The sequence below is a fragment of the Ailuropoda melanoleuca genome, chromosome 17 (assembly GCF_002007445.2).
Source record: "Ailuropoda melanoleuca isolate Jingjing chromosome 17, ASM200744v2, whole genome shotgun sequence".
Taxonomy (NCBI): Eukaryota; Metazoa; Chordata; class Mammalia; order Carnivora; family Ursidae; genus Ailuropoda; species Ailuropoda melanoleuca.
The window spans coordinates 29,476,411-29,495,032 of NC_048234.1; the positions used below are offsets into that span (position 1 = coordinate 29,476,411).

General features: G+C 42.8%; 1 protein-coding gene across 4 annotated transcripts in view; it reads right to left on the reverse strand.

The window, feature by feature from the left end:
• Positions 1–18,622, reverse strand: part of NMRK1 (nicotinamide riboside kinase 1) — a 45,952-nt gene that overhangs the window by 9,798 nt on the left and 17,532 nt on the right. For 2 of the 4 annotated variants that reach the window (XM_034646982.1, XM_034646983.1), the window contains exon 9: positions 15,450–18,502. In XM_034646982.1, coding sequence (XP_034502873.1) covers positions 18,435–18,502 — 68 coding nt within the window. In that variant the 3' untranslated portion in view covers positions 15,450–18,434. The other 2 variants (XR_004621699.1, XM_011217338.3) reach the window with 2 other exon arrangements.

Here is an 18,622-nt window from a genome sequence, read left to right on the forward strand (position 1 = left end):
CAGCGGAACATAATTTGCTTGCCCTTTTATAGATGAATAAATGTTGAGAATAAACATTTATGTGCCATAATGAGTTTGTCCCTTTTTCCCCACACTATCTTAAAGCCCTTGGGGGCCTCAAACATTATCTCTAGGTCATTCTTTATTGATCTGTCTACCAGATGACAGTTTCCCAGTGTCTGGACCTGTTGGCCCTTTCCCGGTTCCTATCAAAGAGTGGAAGTAAGTGAGACAGAATAAACCAAGACCCATAAGCAGGGTATTTCCCACACACCACGAGTCTGAAAGTTGACGCTAAATTTTAGAGATTCAGCAGTCACGAAGGTGGTGCTAATCCTGGGCCGTAATCCTGGGCCGTGAGGTGGGGGCATTGAATCAACCTGTGAGTATCAACCAGCTGAAACTCCTGATTTAAAATATAAAACACGAAGCTGGAATCACATTACGAAAATGCCAGCATTTCACTGTCTTCCTAAAATCTCTAGAAAAATCTGGTTTTTGGTGGGAAGTAATGTTTCTTTCCCACTCTTGATGTTTCCCTCCATGAAAAGGGAGTTTAGTCAAGCAGTACCCCGTTGACATTCCCTATTCTACTCACTCTGCCTGAGCAAGGTGGGTTGTCTTCTCTGATTGATACATTTGGGAAGAATAAACTGGGCGTGCCTGACTCATCTCCTGACCTGATTTTTTTTTTTTCCTTCTTGGAAGTAAATTTGCTTGCAGTAAGCACAAGTTCTTGTCCGTCGCTCTTGCTGTAAAGCCCTTCCCATTTGGGAAAGGTGTCCTGATCCAATGCTGCCTATGACCACCCAAGTCTCACTAATTCTGGATGGAGTTAGAAGCCCTGTTTGACTCTCACGTTAAGACACATTCTCAAATGTAGGCTTTCTCAGTAATACAGGGGATATTTTGTCAACCATCTGCCTCTCCTTTGTCTTATTGTTCAGTGTGTTCTGAACCCGGGTAGGAAAGATGGGAGTGTGTTAACTATATGTTCTTATTTTCTGTATTCATGACACTCTGCCGTCCAGGACCTCATTGACTGGGGCTAGACTGCCCCTCCAGGGCTCACTAATTCCCAGAGATAGCAAATAACTCTCTAGAACCTTTCATATGCAAAATGACAAATCCAGAGCCCATATCCCCCCAATCACCTCCTTTATCAAACTCTTACACACTAAGCCAATATTCCCCTCCCCTAATCAATCCAGGACCGGGAACCAGATAATCTGGGACAGCCTGTACACCCTAGAGCCCGCTGAAATTATTCACACTAGCCAGTCCTGAACCTACTCACTCTGCCTTGTTTTGCTTGCCTTGCCTTTCCTTTGGAGACCATGATAAAGACCTTCCCCTTGCTCGTTCTATCTGCAGAACCCGTGTGCTTCCCCATGTGGTCCTGCGTGGTGTGGTACACCCCCTCCTCCTGGGGACTGTGAGTAACAAACTATCTTTTCAGTGGCAGTCATCTCCTGATTTTTTGGTTTCACCATCCCTGAATAAAAATAAAACCCACATTCTAGAACAGATAGGTGTTATTGGGCTCCTCCAAAGGCCTGAACAGTTAGCTACAGAAGTTGATGCTAAGTGTGACTTTATACCACAGTCACTGATATCAGTTCCCCTTCTCTCCCCCCATATTTGTTTTTAATCAGGAAGATGGGAACAGAATTACTCACAAAGCAGGGCTCTGATCGCAACAGTTTGCCCACTTTTCATTTACTCTTGAGATTCTGACCGCTGACTTCCTACAGCAAAGTAATTCAACCAAGAATTTATCAGTTACTCTGCATCTTACTTGTGAAAGATTCTTAAGTGTTGTGGACACAAGAGAAACGTAATTCGTGACCCAAACGTTTAAGTACAGCAGGGAAGCAAAACTAGAAAATATCAAACATTTGAGATGATCTAGTGTTAATATAGCATAGAGGAAGTAAGGGGTAATGGGAATTAAGGAAAGGGAAGAACAGTTCAAAAGTGGCGTGACAGCTAGATCTCAAAGGATGAATTTTTTTTTTAAGATTTTATTTATTTATTCGACAGAGATAGAGACAGCCAGCGAGAGAGGGAACACAAGCAGGGGGAGTGGGAGAGGAAGAAGCAGGCTCATAGCAGAAGAGCCTGATGTGGGGCTCGATCCCATAACGCCGGGATCATGCCCTGAGCCAAAGGCAGACGCTTAACCACTGTGCCACCCAGGCGCCCCTCAAAGGATGAATTTAACTCAAAGTGGTAAAGAGGTGGGAATGCTCTTTGCAGTCCAATTCAAGTTGGTTTGAACCAAACGGGAAAAAAGGATTTATCGTTTCTTGTTACTGAAAAGAACAGGCACAGGTAGATCTAGAAGCTCGAACTCTATCCTCAGGAATCTGCTAGTTGCTGTTTCTTGGCTTTGCCAAGCACTACTCTTTTTTAAAGGTTCAAACAAAGGATCTGGGCAGGGGTCTCACTGGACAGCTTGGGTCACGTGTTCTACATTGAATCAGACGCTGTGACCGAGGGGTTGTGGTTTGCTGATTAGCCAGGGTCCCACGTCCTCCCCAGGGCTGGCTGTGGAGTCAGCCACATCCAAACTATGGACTTGGTGGGTTTGATGTTTCTCAGAGGAAATTCCGGGTGATGCTACCAAAAGGTAAAATCAATTCCAGACGGGAATGTATACAAATCTTGGGTGTCGTGGGGAATAACAGCATGAGCAAGGTGGAAAGGAAGGCAAAGACCAGTCTGATGATAATCCACGTAAAGAAACAGAGGGCAATAAACTGCAAAAATTCAGGTAGTATAAAATTGTTAGAATCTTTCAAAGTCAGAAGAGTAGGAATGAGTCACTCAGCAGCAGAGATTCATCTTAGATTCTGAAGCAGTAGAGTGATAGGACGAAAGTAGAATTATGGGAGGATTAATCGGGCAAGAGCCAGGGGATAACCTGCTCTCAGGAAGACCAGATGAGGAGATTGTTCAAATAATCCTGAAATGATGTGATAAAGATTTATGCCAGAGGGGCACCTGGGTAGCTCAGTCATTAAGCGTCTGCCTTTGGCTCAGGACATGATCCCAGGGTCCTGGGATCGAGCCCCGCATCAGGCTCCCTGCTCTGCTGGGAGCCTGCTTCTTCCTCTCCCACTCCCCCTGCTTGTGTTCGCTCTCTCACTGGTTGTCTCTCTCTCTCTGTGTCAAATAAATAAATAAAATCTTAAAAAAAAAAAGATTTATGCTAGACAGCAATAGTGAAGGAAAGAGAGGAAGGTAAATCCAGATCATAATTTCAAAGGAAAAAGAAAAAGGCAGAGTTGAATATAGGGGGCGAATAAAGAGAAGAATCAAAAAGGATGACAATGGTTATAGCTAAAGTTACAAAGAGAAATTTATAAGGAGATTCTCCTCCTCCTAACGCCCCCGCCCCACAAGCCTTCTCTCTTATCCTGTGATTTCCATCAGCAGGCGGGATAAAAACTGCTAAAGATTCTATGTGCTGGGAAATCATGGTCCCCCACCTCCACCATCTTGTGTGATTCCACATTAAAACAGAAAATGATAGAATAAGCATAAGAAGTCCAACAGTCTGGGGCGCCTGGGTGGCACAGAGGTTAAGCGTCTGCCTTTGGCTCAGAGTGTGATCCCGGTGTTATGGGATCGAGCCCCACATCAGGCTCTTCTGCTATGAGCCTGCTTCTTCCTTTCCCACTCCCCCTGCTTGTGTTCCCTCTCTAGCTGGCTGTCTCTATCTCTGCCGAATGGATGGATGAAATCTTTAAAAAAAAAAAAAAAAAGTCCAACAGCCATGCTGTGTCATGTGACGATGCTGTGATGATTGTCTACAATCACAAATCCCGTTTTACAGTTTTCTCCCATTAGAAATTCACTTGCGGATACCCTAATTCATGCTTAGTTTATGTAAGCCAGCAGTGCTTGTAAGTAATAATGTCCTCGTTTCTCACCCTCAGGCTGAAAACACATATTCTTAGACTGTACATGTACTTTGGATTTTTTTTAAAGGCAACTTTTACAGTGGTGTTCTAATGCAACTGAAATTCGTTTTTTTCCCCCAGAGGAAATGAAAACAGGATATTGAAGAGATATCTGCACTTCCATGTTCATTGCAGTATTATCCATAATAGCTAAAACAAGAAAACCAACCTAGGGGCGCCTGGGTGGCACAGCGGTTAAGCGTCTTCCTTCGGCTCAGGGCGTGATCCCGGCGTTGTGGAATCGAGCCCCACATCAGGCTCCTCTGCTATGAGCCTGCTTCTTCCTCTCCCACTCCCCCTGCTTGTGTTCCCTCTCTTGCTGGCTGTCTCTATCTCTGTCAAATAAATAAATAAATAAATAAATAAATAAATAAATAAATAAGAAAGAAAGAAAACCAACCTAAGTGTTCTTCAATGGACGAATGGATTAAAAAGATGTGATATATAGATATATATAGGTCTTTATATATATGAATCCCTATGAATACATATGAATATAAGTGAATTCTGAAATTCTTATTTATAATTTCCAGCTCTTTAAAAATAAAAGTGTATCTATCTAATCTTAGTAATGAGGGATATTTGATAGGGGTACCAATTATATGTAGACATAAGGTATAGAAGAGGGAAGGAAAGATGACACATGCATCAGGTAAAGCTATCTCACGGTTGGGGAGAGGACTGACAGTAGCACTCAGGCAATGAGATTCACTTTCCTTTCCAGGTTCCCTTCTCTGCTCCCTAGATCAGAGGATTGATTCTCCTCCATTTTAGGAAACTGGAGAGATTCAATGGTTTGGTTGGTAGAATACAGAGAATGTAAGGATCCCCCGAGGAGTAAAGCCTAGCATGGGGAAAGAAAGCTATTGAGAGCTGGGTTAATGGGGCGTGCAATCAGAGTTATAGTTGAATGTCTCATCACAAACCTTCCACTGCCACCAATTTTAGTGATTTTTTTTTCTTTTTGCCTTTAAATAATAGCTAATATTTAACAGAGCACATATTCTGTGCCAGATTACTATGCTCAACGGAAAGCGTTGGCATGGGTTACAAATTTAATATTCACAGCAATTTTATAAAGTAAGTTTATCATTAATCTCTCTGTTGCACAGACAAGGTGACTAAACCTCAAGAGGGACAATAACTTGCTTGAGGTCACACAGCTAGATTTGATTCTGCTATACATGATGGACCCCGAAGCTCTGGTTCTCATTACCACGTTATACTCTTTTCCAAACAAATAGAGAAACCGTTCAATTTCGTTTAGCCAAGTTCAGTGTTCCAGCCGGAAGACCAGGAGCTGTACTGCTGAAGCATAAGGGGCAGCTGGAAACTGGGAGGCACTCTCTGCCACATTCCATAAAGCAGCACGACCACGTTCTCCTAGTGCTGGAACAAACCACTGTTTCTTCAGCTGGGCACCAGGCGAAGAAACTGGCTTGCATTAGGGATTGTATTTTCTAGAGTGCAGCCACATTTAGCCTCGTGGGATGCTTCGACTCTATGTATATTTGGAGAGCTGGTGAGAGACCTTATAAATTCACATCTCATCCAATGGTACCTGCCAGGCATGCCCTGATACGAACCCCCACCCCATCTCTCGCTTCACTAAGCCTATATAGTTGATTGGAATTTGATGCAGCGGCACTCTCCCTGCCACCCCGTCTCCTTTCTACCCACCTTTTGAAATAATTTTAGACTTCGTTTTTAAAAAAAGGTTGTATTCACCTCTTTATCGGAGAGAGAGAGAGAGAGCGAGCACAAGCAGGGGGAGCAGGAGGCAGAGGAAGAAGCAGGCTCTTTGCTGAGCAAGGATCCCAATGCAGGACTCGATCCCAGGGCACCGGGATCATGACCTGAGCTGAAGGCAGACGCTTAACCGACTGAGCCACCCAGGCACCCCCAGCTTTAGACTTGAGAAAGGTTGCAAGAGTAGGGCAGAGCAATTTCATATAGTTTCCATTCAGCTTTCTCTAATTTCAACATCTTGCATAATGGTCAAAACAAAGAAGTTGGTATAACGGCATTAACTATGGAATTTATTTGCACTTCACCAGTTTTTCTACTAATGTCTATTTAATGTTCCAGAGGCCAATCCAGGATCTGACATTTATGTTTAGTCATCAGGTCTCCTTTGTCTTCACCAGTCTGTGACAGCTCCTTTGTCTTTTTCTGTCATAATCTTGACACTGTGGAAGAAAACTAACCATTTGTTTCATCGCCTGTCCCTCAGCTGGGCTTATCTAGTGTTTTCTCTCGATTAGATTGAGGCTCTGCAACTCTGGCAAGAATACCAGAGAAGTAATGTGCCCTTCCCAGTGTATCCTATCGGGTCACCGAGTTTATCATCAAGGGCGTGGCACAATACGGTTTACAGTTTGGAATGAGTACTCTGGCAGCTGGGTGCCGAATAAGTTGGAGTGGAGGAAGCTTGTGGTCAAGGGCCTGGTTAAGAGACTAGGGGTGGAGGCAGTCTGAACAAAGGCTGTGGCTGTAGGGGTGGGGATGAACGTCCGAAGATGGGATTCCTAAAGTGAAGCTAATAGGATTTGGGAGCTGTTTCCATAAGTGAAGTGAGAAGAGGAACTGAGGATAATTACTAGGTTATTAGGATAACAGAGAGAAGGTTGACGCCACTCTCAGCTGGTGGCCAAAGTCTTTGTAATTCTGATTCCTTAAGATTTAAAAAATAATAATTTGCTGGTGTGTTGCTGCTATAAGAGGCTGTTTGAATGTTTGTGAAAAAAAAAATACAAAAAGAAGGAGGAGATGTTCAGCCATGCATTTACTCTTGTTTTCAAGTTTCAGGTTTAGAAATTCAGCATCTTGGGTGTGTATGCTTGAGTGGGACAGAAGTGTCAGCAACTCATCATGACTCTCATTTTCTCCGGGTAAAACAGAATTTTCATATGTACTTGACAAATATTTGTGGAACACTGCATGAAAGATTCAGTGTGTCTGAGCCAGGGGCAAAGGAAGGTTTGCAACAGAATGTGATGGGAGCCGTTGCAAATTGTTCCATGGCCAAGGAGTGCTTCATGTACACCGGCTTTGTTGTTAAGTCCAACAGTGAAGCCAAGAGGGAAATTCAAGAGGAAAGCAGTGAAGATGACTCTTGCTTGCTCATTTCCATGTTCGAGATAGAGGAGAGAAGAAAATCAGATTTTCCTAAAGATGGGGACGCCCACCTGAGCTTCCAGTGGCCTAAAAGCTAGTCCTAACTCTTACAGTGCATCGTATAGGAAAGAATGCAAGTTAGCTGATTCAAAGCTAGTAGGTTATAATTACATATTAAATATGTATACTTCCCTATAAAACAGAGGTTTTTAACTGCACATCAAATTCATCTATAGAGCTTTAAAAAAAATACAGATGCCCAGGACCGACCCCAAGTGATTCAGATCTAGTATTCAAAATGTCTTTGGTTGGAAATGGCAGAAATGCAACACAAATCAGCCTCAGCCGACGATCTGGAGTGGGCTGTGTATTATGATCTAATGCTCCATAACAAATCACCCAATTACCCCAAATACAGCAGCTTAAAACACAGTGACCTTGTGCAGTTAGAGCGGATCGGGATTCTAGGAGTGGCTTAGCTGGTGGTTCTGACTCAGAGTTTCTCCCCAAGTTGAAATCAAAGTGTCGGTCAGGCTTTAGCCACCTAAAGGCTTGACCGGTGTTGGAAGACCCATTGCCAAGGTGGCTCAGTTACATGGCTGGCAAGCTGGTGCTATTAGCAGGTGGTCCTAGTATTTGCCACATGGGCTTTTGCACAGGGCTGCTTGAATATTCTCACCATATGTTGGCTGGTTTTCCCTAGATCAAGTAATCCAAGAGAGCAAGGCAGAAACAGCTTGATCCAATATTATGGCTGGGATTAAGGTTTCTTTGAGGAGGAGAAGGGCGATGGTATTCATAGGTCAGATCATCTGTTTTTACAAAGGCTGAAGACCCTTATATAGAGTTTCAAGCCTAGAGCAAACATACTGTATGTTCCATTCATTTTTTTTTTATAGGGTGAAAGGATTAAGATGTGTATCGAATGAGGTCTTGAAGGGGAAAGAATAATAATTAAAAAAACACAAGGGTTAGGTGGGACTTGCCTCTAGCCTTGGTTTTCATCTGTCAAATTAACATTTTAACATTTGCAGAGCCCTTTAGATTCTATCACATGATTTTCTGATACCTTATTTGATCTTAAGAACAATCTTAGGTTTGTAGGATGGAGTCATGAGGGTTGGGACTGAACGATAGAGCTAATAATAGTGAACACCCACCAACTGCCAGGCATTTGACTGGATGCTTTATATTCATTAACCCTTTTCACCAAATACCATGAGATCAATATAAAGAATTTCAACTTCGAGGGAGGCTTCACTTCCTTGGGCTCAGAGAAGTTAAATGGCATGCCCACAGCCAAACATCAGAGCTGGAATGGAAACATGGGTTTTCCTACTCACAGCCCCACGTGCTTTCCATCTGGCCGCTTCACGGTTCAGCACCACCAACCATGGCTGCCACTTTCGCCGTGCGATGCATCCTTCACTCACCTTCATTTCTGGCGGCATGGAACTCCCCCAAAGCCAGGAGGCCCTGTCACTGCAGGTCCACACTTACTGTGTCCGCAGCATGAGTTGCTTTTCCTTTGGTGAGCACTTCATTACGAGCCTATTGGAAAGAAAAAAAAAAAGAGGACAAAAGAAAGTATATTGGAATGGAAAAGAAATCAAGTTCACGATTTACACTGAAATAAATCCAGTTCTCTGGAAATGTCTACCTTTGATTGGTATTAAAAATCTGGCTCCGTTGCATACTACTTTCGTGGCCTCCAGTAACAACTTGGCACCTCATTTTCTTTGGTTTTCAAGTGGGGTAATACTTCCTAAGCTTGGCCTAAAATTCATGGATGTGGAAGGACAGGTGGCATGAAAGATGGGAAGCATTTTGGGTTCCTAGATGTGTTTGGGAGACATAAATGACTTTCAGGCTGTACACATCATCCCTATTACTAATGACCTCAACCTTTCTAAATGCTGTTATAATTTACAAATATGCCTAAATGTGATTTGAGTCAAGGTTTCCAGCTGCAAGTAAACATTACTTCTCCATGCTGTTTGTGGTTTATTAAAAGCAATAATAGGAGCCCCTGGGTGACAGAGGCGGTTAATCATTTCTCTTGATTTTGGCTCGGGTCGTGATCTCAGTGTCGTGAGATTGAGCCCCATGGTGGACTCTGCCCTGGAGGGTGGAGCCTGCTTAAGATTCTCTCTCTCTCCCTCTGCTTCTCTTCCCCCTCCCAATAAATAAATAAATAAATAAATAAATAAATAAATAAATGCAATAATAATACTTTTGTTTATCTAATATAGATCTCAACTCTCCCATCAAATAAATCTTCTATTTCTGTAGACTAGGCAATAGGTCCTCAATCCAGGATATGGTAAGCACTCTACAGGAGATTGCTATTTTTTTAAAGATTTTATTTATTCATTTTAGAGATAGAGCGAGAGAGAGCACGTGAGCAGGGGAGGAACAGAGGAAGAGGGACAAGCAGACTCTGCACTGAGCTCAGAGCCTGAGCTCCCACAACCCTGAGATCATGACCTGAGCTGAAACCAAGAGTCACTGCTCAACCGACTGAGCCACCCAGGAGATCCAAAATGATAGCTATTTTTATTACTGGATGTATTTTTCCTAAAAGTAGGTTACCTTGCAAGAACTTTAAGAGTCGGGCAAATTACTGTTTAATCAGGGAGTCCAATAAGCATCCGTATACTGCCTATTAGTATGATTAGACCAGATAGAGAAGTCATTAAGATCAGCATAGACCTAAGCAAAATAGCTTCAAGTGCTGATGCCATCGATCCCTGACGCCTTCGTGCCTTTTACCACATTCCCCATTTGTAAAACAGGAAGAGGGACAAGAGTGAAAACTAGGGTGAGCAAATCCCACCAGAGTTCCTGCGGGGTGTGTCTTTTGCCCCGGGAGACATAGCAGTGACTCACTCATGGAGAGAAGTTCAAGGAGTGTGTTGGACATGGTGTTTTGAATTGTGTAGCTGAAGACCCCAGGCACTCCCCAGCCAGGTGACTCTTGTGTTGACTTCTGTGATACAATACAGTGAACATAAAAGGTTTCAAAGCTAGAAGGCTACTCTGATTGGTTTTGGGTTTTGAACCACGAAGCCCTTTCACAGTATATAAAGTGGGTGGCCAAGAGCCATGGAGGTGTGATTGCAGGCCAAGTGCAACGGTGACAGTAAGCCATGTCACAGAGTTCTAGGACTAGCTTTATAAGGATAGTATAGTATGGCGGTTAAGAGATCCCTGCTTGGGTTCCAATCTTGCTTCCGACAAGTGTGAACCATGTAACTTTGGGTACTTTACCTCTCAAAACCTCATATTTATGAGGTCATTAATGAGAGCCAAACCTTGTTGGAGACTCCACTGCCATGGCTCATGAATGGCTGGAAAGTAGCTTTGGTGCCATGCTGGCAAAACTTGCTAGAAATCCATCCTCTAGAACTTTGGGAACCGCCCCCCCCCTTTAGGGTGCCATGGAAGAGCAGCTCAGTGGGGAGGTGCCTCCCCAGAGGTACTCAGCTATAGTTGCCAACCCACAAGAACCAAAAGCAAACTCCTTTTCTTCTGCCACGTCTCTCCAGCACCCTCTACTGACAAAGCCCAACATCATTCCACCTGGGAAAGGAAAAATATGTAAAGGGCCCAGATTAATTTTTACGGATGAGGCAAAAAGGAAGAACCTGGAGTGATAAAACCCATATGTAGCACGAGCGTGATTCTGTAATATCTTTAGGGGCTGTTAATACTGATTCTTTCAGGCTGGTAGTGTCCCGTTGACAGCCAGTGGGGCCCATCCTGGGTCTGCAAACTGCTGGTTGTCCTCGGCAGAGCAGTCATTCTGAAAGTGTGGCCCCTGGGTCAGCACTGACGGCATCACATGGGAACTTGTTGGAAATGCAAATTCTAGGGCCTTATTGCAGGCTTACTGAGTCAGAAACTCTGGGGTTGGGGACCAGCCGTCTGTGTTTTAACAAGCTGTCTGAGTGATTCTGGTACATGCTAAGGTTTGAAAACCACTGGTATAACAGTAACGTCTGGGATCTTGTGCAGGCTTGGAGGGAAGAGTCAATATAGATTTCTTTACCCGAGCTTTAGTCTCAATTTTTTTTTTTAAAGATTTTTATTTATTTGACAGAGATAGAGACAGCCAGCGAGAGAGGGAACACAAGCAGGGGGAGTGGGAGAGGAAGAAGCAGGCTCATAGCGGAGGAGCCTGATGTGGGGCTCGATCCCAGAACGCCGGGATCACGCCCTGAGCCGAAGGCAGACGCTCAACCGCTGTGCCACCCAGGCGCCCCTAGTCTCAATTTTTAATCTTGAAGAACGTGACCTAACTCCTTTGGGATCTGGAAGCATGTAGGGATCATATTATTATATCTCCACTTTTGCATTGATGACGTGTTTCTGGACTTGTAGACATGCACATATCAGATATGCTCACTTTGGTGGGAAAGTCTGTTTTTGATCTCCTCTTATCTGCAGGTCACACTCCCGTGATTAGAGCCCTGCACCTGCTACTGCCATTTCTATCTATTTCTGTGTGTTTGCAAGAAAAGGAGCGCAATGTCCATTCTTTTTCCATATCCTTGCTCTTCCCTGACTCTCCACCACAGATGGAGTATTGGAAGAACAGCTAGAGCTCCAAGCCTAAGGTCAGCCCAGTCAGACAGCAGCGTGGAGCACACATTAGCTTCCCACTGCTCGTGAGCAGGCTTGCCTCCTTGACTAGGCTCCAACAGCCCAGAGCAGAAAGTTTCACGTTTCCCTGACTCAGCCCTTGTCTTCCCAGGCTCCTCAGTTTGCAGTCTTCAAAGGAGAGAGGACAGATGATGTAGTCTGGCAGACGACTTTTCTTCCCTTCTTTGCTTTGAAATTAAAAAATGTGTGTGTGTATGCATATTTGAGTGGTGTGGGGATGGCGGCCTGGCCCCGGTCCCACCACTAACTAGCTGCATGGGGTTGGGCGGGTCACCAGCTCTGGTTTTAATTTCCATCCTGGAACACAGAAGGTTGGACCAGCTGATACTGCTCCAACATTCTATGATTCTGTGTACTACCACGAGCATAGCCTTAAAAGGTTAACTTGGGTTTGAATCTCACCCTCTACTGTGACAGTTTGTATAAGGTCCCTTTTTCATTCCCTCCTCTGTTTGATATTACGTACGATGAAGCCTTCCTACAACAAATTCACCTAAAAGGATTGAGGCTACTTATGCGCCGAGAGTGGAGATGGCAACAGTTTGCTCCTTTCAGTATATAGAGAGTATGTGCCTTTTGAAGTAATGTCTCATCAACTGTGTGGGTAAGAGCTGCAGTGTGGAAAAGCACAGCCGGAAATGAGAAATGAGCTAGTCTTCATCTTGAATTCCTGATTTATTTCTCACTGATAGTAGTAAGCAGAGAGATACTTATTTCCTCTCAAAATGATTTGACTATTTCTATTTTTAATGTCTGTTAAGCTTTCTCATCTCCCCTTCAAGGTGAAGAGTCTCTCTCTGATCTAGTTCCGCACGCTGAAATGGGGAGAAAAGTCAAGTCTAATGATCCTCAGTCAGCAGCGACATCCCTCTGGGGGGCAGGGGGTGGAGAGAAGAGGGTATTTCAGAAATTCTTGGAAATTATGTTTAAAAAATTATGTCTATACTTTCCTTGTTTTGTTTTGTCTTTAAGATTTTTAAAATCTTATTTGTCAGAGAGACAGAGAGCTCAAGCAGGGGGAGCTGCAGGCAGAGGGAGAAGCAGGCTCCCTGCTGAGCAAGGAGCCTGATGTGGGACTTGATCCCAGGACCCTGGGATCATGACCTGAGCGGAAGGCAGACGCTCAAGGGACTGAGCCACCCAGGTATCCTTAGACTTTTATTCTAAAAAAAAAAAAAATTCCTACTGTCTTTGAGAACAGTGATTTGGAATTAGAGCAATCCAAGCTTGATAAAATCATGGCCAGGCAGAGAAAAGGTTGTGCTAGGCACTTTGGGTTGCTTACCTGTTCCCTCCTCCTTCCTTGCTAGAAGAGGCTTGATTTTGCTCCCATGGCAACATCCCCAGACAGTGAATCATAATTGGTTCAAATCTGTCATGACATCCTCTGTCTCACTTCCCTTGCAGTGAGAAGTGGCCATGTGAGCCAGTTCTGGCTCCAGAGACATCTGAAGGAGTTTGCTGGGGACATTGTTGGGGGATTCTGGAAGGCATGAGGCTATCTGTGCCCCCCCACCCCATCTTCCTCCCTTGATAGCGGACACTATATCAGGAACTTTGAATGCCTTCCTGTGACCTCCTGGTCATAGGGCCACAAGCCAAGGATGGACAACCCTGGCTTTTTTCTGACATTTTTTAGTTGCTACAAAAGCAGAGGTGCCAGATAAAATACAGGACACCCAAATAAATTTGCGTTTCTGAAAAATAACAGTCTCACATATATAGTATTTGGGACTTATTAATACTAAAGTTATTTATAAATAACTATAGTTTATCTGAAATTCAAATTTAATTGTGTGTCCTCTAATTGTGTTTCCCCCCCCTAAATCTGGCATCTCTATGTGCAAACTCTGGACTGACTGCCTTGATCTTCCTTCTTATGTAAAAAAGTAAACCCCAATGAGTTTAAGCTACTACTCAAATAACATATTGGTTGCATGTGAATTCATTCTTGATGTCATCGGAATTTACTTTTGTACCCAATACTTTTTGGGGTGTCCATCATGTGCAAGACACTGCGCTCGTTTGCATGGATGTGTGTGGAACTAAGTCACAGAGGCAAGACCTGTCTTCATGGAGTTTCTATGTAGCTGGAGAGACTGTCGCTAAATGAGCGATTCTGAAAGGGGAAGTATAATTCCAATTGTGAATCGTGCTTGGAAGGACAAGTAGGGGACTACAGAGGGAAGTTCTCCTGAAGTAGGATGTCAGGGCATAGGAGGGGCAGGCTGATTGGAGGGAAGGGTTCTGGAAAGTTTGCTCTGAGCACCAGGAACAGCATGTGTGCTCACCTCCAGGCAGGAACGGTCCTGGTAAGTTTGAGGCGAGGAGGTCACGGCACTGAACAGCAATGGGGTTGAGCGATGGGCAAGGAGAATAGAGAGGCACACAGAAGGTAGTTCAGGGAGTGCCTTGGAGGCAATATTAAGGATTTTGAACTTGATCCTTACTCTACGCTACACCCACACTAAGTACCGTTGACACCCCCCCCCTTACAAAGAGAAAATAGACACTTTCAGTAGTTTGAAATAAAGACTTCCCATAATTTAATCAGAGTCATATAGCTGTTAGGTGGAAGAACTGCCATTTGGGCTCAGGGTTTGTTTTTGTGTTGTTTTTTGCTTGTTGTGTAGTGTGTGTGATCAAAAAACCCTCCCTAATTACCACCAAGTGCAAGCTAGTTAGAAATACAGAAATAATGAGAGCTGATCAAATGAGTCTGTAAAGACCAGTTAAAGTTAATGTAACAATATATTTAGATTTGTAAAGATTGAGGGGCTTGGAAGCAATCTGTTTCTTAAAAACAGGAGGTTGATCAGTACAGTAGATCACTTAAATTACAGCATTGAAAGAGGCCTCAAAAAATCATACAATTCAGATCTCCTGTCTGTTCCTTTCAACGAAAGGTACTACTTATCATTTAAGTAACCATAACTGATTTCTGTGACTTTAGATTCGTTTGACAAAAACAAAATAAAACACAGAAAATACTCAGTTATAACAAAGTATCAACACAAGTGACACAATGAGCCAGTGGTTTTACACGTATGTAAGAAACAGTAACAAAACACACACGAAAAAGACACTCTAGTAAATTGTTGATTTATTCAATATGACTGCTACTCCCCCTAAAGCCTTTATGGGCAGGAAATAGGCATTGGTATTAGATGGTAATGAATATTATAGAAAATTTAAAAATAGAAAAATATCAGCATGCATTGAATCTAAGGTGTGATACTTGATAGGCGTGTATATTTACACACACACACATATACCTACATACACACAGACACATACATACATACACAAAGACATATACAAGTACAACAGATTACATATATACTAGGTTGTGATGTAAATCTTATTTTGTACCCTGGGTCCCTTACAGAAAAGTTTGACCACCACTGGTCCAGAGGAACTGACTCATTGTGGGCTATGCTCTCTCTCTGTATTCCCTGGAGCAAGAACAACTCATTAAGGTAAATTCCTGTCTGGTGGTGTGAATAACCATTTACTTGTTCCACATGTTGGGAAAACCATGTGTGGTAACACAAACAAACGAACCAACAGCTGTTATCATACCAAAGTACTTATTGTATCTCGGTTAAGGTTCTTAAATACACTCCTTTGAGCTTCCTAATTCATCCCAGGAAGGATTCGGGGCACTCCATCTTTATGTTGTTACTTGCAAACCTTGGAAACAAATACAAGTAGAAAGAAATTAATAGAGAATTCCAATTCTCATTGTGTTAAATCTTCACACTATCAACAGTAAATCTTAATCTATTATTAAGATTACAGGGATTCTGGAGCCAGAAATGCTGGGTTTCCGTCAAGAACTAAATAGAGGCCAAGTCTCATTCTTTGAATCCTTAGGCTAAATTTAAGCCTATCTTAACATATCAGATATCTAATATCATTTGCAATTGGTATAATAATCGTTGGCTTCAAGGAATGAAATAGTTGGAAAATTAGAAGAGTATCACAAAGGGCGGCTGGTTGTGTTAGAATTATCGGTTTGCAGTGTTATCCTTGATTTGGGGAAAGAGCATGGGTACCTTTACTCTTTTTTTCTTAATCCAAGGAAGCCTAGCTGAATACTCAGTGACTTTGGCTTGAAACTCAATGCTAAACCTATTGCATTCATATTACAGAGTTCATGTTGGAGAAACATATTTTTTTAGTGTAGTATTTAATTTCTGAAGGCTATACATACAGGTATGATTATACTCTTTGACCAAGCAAGCACTACTTCTGGAAAACTTTAATATGATTCCAGAAGAAGAAAACAAGTGATATGTGTAGATATTTTTTATAGCATGTTATTTGCCAATGTGAAAAACCTGTAAAGGTACTAAATACTCAGCAATTGCGAAATGGGCCATTAATCCCATGATAATTTGGGCTATTATATTAGATAATTATACTATTACTTTAATTGGACATTATATTTTATATTTGATATAGAAAAATGCCAAAAGAAAAATACACACCTTTTATTAAACTTTAGTTTGCAATTTCTTATTCGTTTGATTTGAAACAAGACATGTGACATCTTTCTTCTGCACCGAGAGGTCAATGCCAAGTCTTATAACTCACTCTTAATAAGCAAAATAGAACTCAGCCTTGACTCCTTTAACTGGAAAAGCTGTGTAGTTTTACTTTCATTATATAATAAACTCTATAAAGCTCCTTTAAATATTAAACATGAATGTAAAAACATTAAAAAAAAGAAATGAGTATGGCGATTAACCATGTAACCAGCTAAGAGGCTGATGTGAATGGCAAAAATGTTGGACGTGTCCTCGTTAGGATGTTCACATTGCTGATTGGTGGGAATTCAAGTGATTATTTTCTCTTTTTTAAATGAAAACTTTTTAAATAATGAATATGCTTTTTTTTTTTAAAGATTTATTTATTTATTTGACAGAGATAGAGACAACCAGTGAGAGAGGGAACACAAGCAGGGGGAGTGGGAGAGGAAGAAGCAGGCTCCCAGTGGAGGAGCCTGACGTGGGGCGATCCCAGAACGCCAGGATCACGCCCTGAGCTGAAGGAGTTCGAAAGTTCTGGTGGCTAGACGGCCTTGTCATTGTGAGGAGAGGGAATGATTACATTTTGCCTCAAACACTGAATTTAAATAAGGATTAAATTAAACACATAACTTTGTGTTCTTACTCTCTTGGGTCATTTGTTTCATTAATCATTCAATTCAATCTGTTTCCCTCTCATCATTATTACTTTATCACAGTCATGATTTTATGGGCTTAGAATGGGAGGGTAGTTGAGCAGGTTTATGAGAGGTTGTGAGGAGCCCGCAGAGTAGTCCCTTGAAACCTAGGAAAGGCCTCCTTGCTAGCTCAGCCCCTGACTGTGGGTTAAACCAGGCCATGCCAAGGAGCCCTCCAGGCAGTTCTCCCAAGGCACTGTGGTTGTAAGAACTGGGCAAGGTGGTAGGTTACTATAAATAACACCATAACTTATGCAACTGGAAAAAAAAAAACTGATACAGATCTTAAGAGGTAAGAAAAGCTGATCTGCTTTGGATTTTATGTCTCTTCTAAAATTTGTCATTTTTTTTTCTACTTAACTTTATCTGATATCTAGAACACAAGCAAGATAGCCTTAAAAGGCATAAGCGAGTACTCCTTTCCAGCCTCTACGACGGAAGCAAGGAAAGAGGGCTGCTATACACACGGACACGTACTCCCTCATGGGCTTTCAGTGTCCGTCAAAACATACCTGTTGCTCTTGGGGCTTGGAACTGATGGTAAAGGTTGGCATTTGATACGGAGCGAGCGGCAGTTTGAGCTACTTGGTGAAGGCACCTTTTATCTTTATCAGGAGCTGGATCACAAAGCCAAACTCCAGAGTATGACTTAGTCACGAAAAAAAATGGACTTAAGCACTGACCATTACCAAAGGGATGGAAAGGTAGAGGTGTCCAGCACCTAAAACACCCTGAAGTCTCTCCTTAGGGCCAGAAAGGGAGCCAGTCACTCTCAGCAAAGCATCTCTGGTTCAGGTGCTCAACTCCTTCCTTCACTCTACATTCTTTATAAGCCCTTCACGTTGGCGCCCTGAGCTTCCCTGCCTTTCATCAAAGTAACAGATGGCGGGGCGGGTGGGGGTGGGGATATCTGCCAAGGACTCTAAGTTCCACTTACAAGAAACTTTAAAATGGTCCTGAAATTTCTTCAAATGGGATCATGCCTACATGAAGGGCCGATGCTGAAATCAGGAGTGTGTAGGATCAATGGGCTGGCTGGGCTCAGTCCCCTCGTAAGATAGGAGTTTACTGAGAACAAAGGAAATCTAGTTCTTATTAAGAGATGATGACATCTGGCCTAGGGTAGTTGCTTCTCAGAAGCAGGGACTGTTCTCCCCTGCAGGAGTGACTCACACTGGCTTCTCTTCAACGAGTGAATGATTGCATTTTGCACGTGTTAACCATGAAAACCCTTTTAGTTCCAATAGTTCGAATATAACAGCAGCTGGATCTATAGTTTTGTTCTCCGAGCACGCTTTTTCATCCTGCTTCTGCTTTCTACCTCCTGCTTTGCTCTCCTTTTGGGGGAATTTCTCCTGCTAAACAGGAGGCCTTAGCAGAGGCATTCAATGACAGGATGAGTCCATGATCCAGTTCTAGCCAATCCGAGTATGCCAACTCTGGGGTCAAAGCAATCAGGTTAGCACAAGCCATGGGACCCAAGCAGGACCAATCCAAATCTTCCTGGGACTCTTCAGCGGGGCTAAAATGCAAAACTTTTTTTACAAAACTGTTTAAAATAAAGAATACTAAACATATGCTAAAGTAGGGAAAATCATACATAAGCTCCTTGGAACCCAATACTCAGCTTTCGACGATTTAT